Raw genomic sequence first — 3,816 nt, 5'->3', positions numbered from 1 at the left:
ACTGACTGAACTGAGACGGGCCGGCCAACACACGCTTATATATTGGGGTGGGGGGGCAGAAGCCCGAGTCACACTGGATAAGCGCTAGACTGCCAGCAGGGGGCAGAAATGTGATTCATGGAGAAACACACAGGACCGCATTGGCCCGGACCGGGTGCTCATTGATTTTTTATGAACCAGGAACAACGAAAACGAAAACTGTCAAATGCGGTGGCGTTCAAGGTTATCACTCGATAATTCGGCGGGATCTGATGCAGGTGATGCCAACATGCATCCTCGATTAAGATAAATCTGCGAAAAGCGCAGATAAGGCGTGTTACGCCACTGGAGTCGCTAATAAGCCATCACCTGATGATCCCCAAAACGATCCGATCGGAGTAAATCCGCTCGGATATCAGATAAGAGCGTTATTAGACCATCTCTCCGTGTGTGTCTTTTTTTGGGTTAGCGCATTGCCGATTCATGTATGCACGCGGGCCTCTTGCTCATCCAACAAGACCGATTCGGAAAAATTTTAATTTATATCTAATTTATTTTTAGAAAGTTTCGACGTTATCTTCGCGGCGATCTCATCAGCTTTTATTAATCTTTTCTCTCCGTCATGATCCATTCTTTCAGCAACGCCAGGCCATACACCTAATAAATGGGTAACTGTATTTGAATGGAAACACTAAATCGGTTGAGTTTACATGGTTTTGTTGGTTTGGCGATCGGCTTCGAAGGGGGGCGACGACGTTTCTTGTCGAGCAGTAACAACGACATGGCGTTGCGCGTTTCTCGGGGGAAGTTGATGGCGTCGCCGTCGCCGGTGCTGTTGTCGCTCCAAGTGTCTGCGAAGGATCAAATAGGAACTTAACTAGTCGCTCAATGAGGTCGCTTCGTTGTTTGTTATTATTATTTTAATACATCTATAAATAGTTTTTAATGGCTTGGTTTTTATTTGTTTTTTTTTTCTTTTTTACACAGTTCACAATTTTAGAAGTCTTAGAAGCTAAAAAAGCGACAATAGATAAAAGTTACTAAAATCAAAACAATCATAAAAAAGATTGAAAGTTTCAGAGAAACGAGTTTTCTTGTTTTCTTGAATAAAAGTTGATGAGAAAGTGTAAACAACAATTGTAACGAATGTTCAAATAAATTTATGGTGAAGCAGTCCGTGGTTTTCTTTCTCTTTTACAGAGGTTGCCTGTTTAGTTGACAAATCCTTTAGATTCCTAACCTTATTTCTGTCATACACTAATTTGTTGTGAAAACTGACAACCTGAAGTTATTGATTCGTTTTATTTTATTTCCGTAACTCTTTCAACCGTTTGTGAAATACACATAAATTGTTTCAAAATCAAAAATTCAGCCTGTTAAATTATGTTGGGAGAAAAAAGAAATCCCTAGAATAAGTTTGAACCCAACCTTCCGCCAAAATTTGACATTCGGTTTGTCACAAATATCAAATTATAAAAATGCCTTGAAAAACGAGGAATCTTTTAACTGCGCTCATGATGAACTACGACCAAAACAACTGTCAAAAATTTTCTTTCATAACCCCGCTTTTTTCTCACACTTGCAAACACACCAAAAACAAAAGTTGGCGACGTTTTCAGTGGTATATATTTTCGAGGTAGAATGCACTGTTGGTGGATTTTTGATTTTGAAACAAATTATCTGTATTGATGGTCGTCCACTTCCAGCTTTCGTCCTGTACTTTCTGTTTCGCGAAATATTTGACGACATATGTGAACAAGCACGAAGCAACATATCCATTTTTTTTTTGAACGCAGGTTACCTAATTAAAAACCAAATACAAAATTTCGTGGTTTTCGCACATAATTAAGACATGTTTGAAATATGTTTTGACAATAAATAAAGAGTTGCAAGGTATCCACTAGTTACAATTTTTAAAATATTATTGATTGAGCATTGCTAAATTCGTATTACGTTGGTTCCCTGCATGTCACTGTTTTAAGACGTAATCACGTATTCAATAAACATCTGGACTGTCAAAATCAAAATTGCAGTTGTTAGGTTGGTTAAATCACTAGTTATTTTTATATTGCCCAGTTGTTATCTATGATTTTTTAATTTTTCAAACTATTCATTTGTTTAAATTGGCATTGTCAAATAAATTGCAAAATTATTGAAGTGTATTTTGTAAAAAGGTTAAAATGGAAAGTCACAACGAACTAGGGTGGTTCTATTGGCACGAGAGAAGAGGGCCATAAGAAATTATTATGAAAAACAAACAAAAAAGTGATAATAACGGGAAGAAATTACAAATTTGTGCCAAAGCCCCTCCAGTATTGTTAACTAAGAATTGGTGTTCGTTCTTGTGATTCACAAATCAAAATTTTGGAGAGATAAGTGTTAATCAAGTGTTAAATAATTTTCTTCTGAATAAATGAAACAGATTAGTTTATTTTGGATGATTTTGGTTGTTGTTTAATTTGTTACATGTTTTCAAATTGTTGCGTTTTTTTATAAACTTTATTAAATTGCTCTAATTCAATTAGTTGCAGGATTTCACTTCAAGTGTTCGAAGCAATGAATAAAAATGAAAACATAACCTAAAAATATTTTGTAACTAGATCGGTACACGAAAATTTTTTATATCCAAGTACAGTCAAAACAAGCATTTTATTTAAAATTTAATTTTGACAGTTCAGGAGTTTTTTGAATTTACTATAGCCAAAAAATACAATTATTTGACCTTGAAATACCCAATCCATCCTGAATTTACTTTACATAAATTAAAAGCTTGTACAAAGCAAACAGATAAACGGAAATTGGCGTTAATGTACCTGCACGTTCATTTACATTAATCCATTTAATTAAAAATTTATTTAAAATTATTACGGTGCATCAAATACAGCGTGATCAACAATGACTGAGTCTGTTGGCAATGAAACAATTGACAAATATTGGTGTTTTTCTGTTTCGTAATTGGCACTGACCGGATGTTTTAACTTGACAAGACATTAAAAAAAAATTAGGTTATGTCGGGTATGTTCATCCTATTACAAAAATGACCCTTTGATGGTAAACGTCAAATTCGCCTGTCAACTCTGTCAAAGCTGACAACCGGAAATGCGTTTAGATTACAGTGGTACCAAAATCATTCAAATTTTCATTGTTACCAACAGATTCAGTCATTCTTGACCACGTTGTATTGTACGAATATGCTAACCTATTCATAACTAAGAACAAATTAACTGACAATTGTTTATAATATTTTAATCCTAAAAGCTGTTGGATTTTTTTGTAGTGAATACTAGTTTATTCATTTTTGTAAGCTCCTAGTCCAGGTAAAACTGGAAACCGTTAATGATTTTACCAGAGCATCACAACATTTTTCTACCACCTTAGAACGAAAACATTTACCAGAACAAGAACAGAAGCTGTCGTCACCTTTACCCACAGCCACTCTTTCCCTTATGCTGGCCATCAACTTCTGGTAGTCTTGATTCATCCTCCTGCCGTTCACTTTGTCCTCCAACTTTTTGGCTTGTTTTTTGACGAAGGTCTCGCTGTCGTGTTTGCGCAATTGTCCACAGCAACAATTCGTTTCGCTGAAGACCTTCCTCGACTCGGTCTGTGTCGCTTTCGTGATTTTTTCAATTCTGGGCCTCCCAAAATCGCTGAGCAGTAAATTTTGCATTAATTTATGCTGGGGTAGGGCCTTGCCCAGCCTCCTCCCGTCCCCCAAACAAAAATTTGCCATAATCGTGAGATTTTCAATGCACTGACAAAATTTGACGCATAACCTATAATATCATTTGATTCATGGCTAACTGTAGTCGTTAATATCATCGCATGTCGCCGCCA

At 36.1% G+C, this 3,816-nt stretch overlaps 1 protein-coding gene across 2 annotated transcripts; it reads right to left on the bottom strand.

The window, feature by feature from the left end:
* Positions 1 to 512: 512 nt before the first annotated feature.
* On the bottom strand, positions 513 to 3,795 carry LOC138139394 (uncharacterized). 2 transcript variants are annotated; one of them, XM_069059654.1, is made up of 3 exons: positions 3,400 to 3,795; positions 690 to 830; positions 513 to 636 (listed from the first exon to the last, which is right to left on the bottom strand). In XM_069059654.1, the coding sequence occupies exons 1-3, from the start codon at positions 3,710 to 3,712 to the stop codon at positions 515 to 517; spliced, it is 576 nt and encodes a 191-aa protein (XP_068915755.1). In that variant the 5' UTR covers positions 3,713 to 3,795; the 3' UTR covers positions 513 to 514. The 2 variants fall into 2 exon arrangements, with proteins under 2 accessions (XP_068915755.1, XP_068915754.1); XM_069059653.1 differs by having other exon boundaries at positions 3,373 to 3,793.
* Positions 3,796 to 3,816: the final 21 nt, after the last annotated feature.

This window comes from Tenebrio molitor, chromosome 9 (assembly GCF_963966145.1).
Source record: "Tenebrio molitor chromosome 9, icTenMoli1.1, whole genome shotgun sequence".
NCBI lineage: Eukaryota > Metazoa > Arthropoda > Insecta > Coleoptera > Tenebrionidae > Tenebrio > Tenebrio molitor.
This window is presented reverse-complemented; position numbering and strand designations above follow the sequence as displayed.

Coding starts and splice junctions, on each gene's coding strand:
- LOC138139394 (XM_069059653.1), bottom strand. CDS start 3,712: ATGGCAAATTTTTGTTTGGGGGACGGGAGGAGGCTGGGCAAGGCCCTA. Junction 831..3,372: donor CAGCTTCTGTTCTTGTTCTG/GTAAATGTTTTC, acceptor GATCCTTCGCAG/ACACTTGGAGCGACAACAGC. Junction 637..689: donor CGCCAAACCAACAAAACCAT/GTAAACTCAACC, acceptor CCCATTTATTAG/GTGTATGGCCTGGCGTTGCT.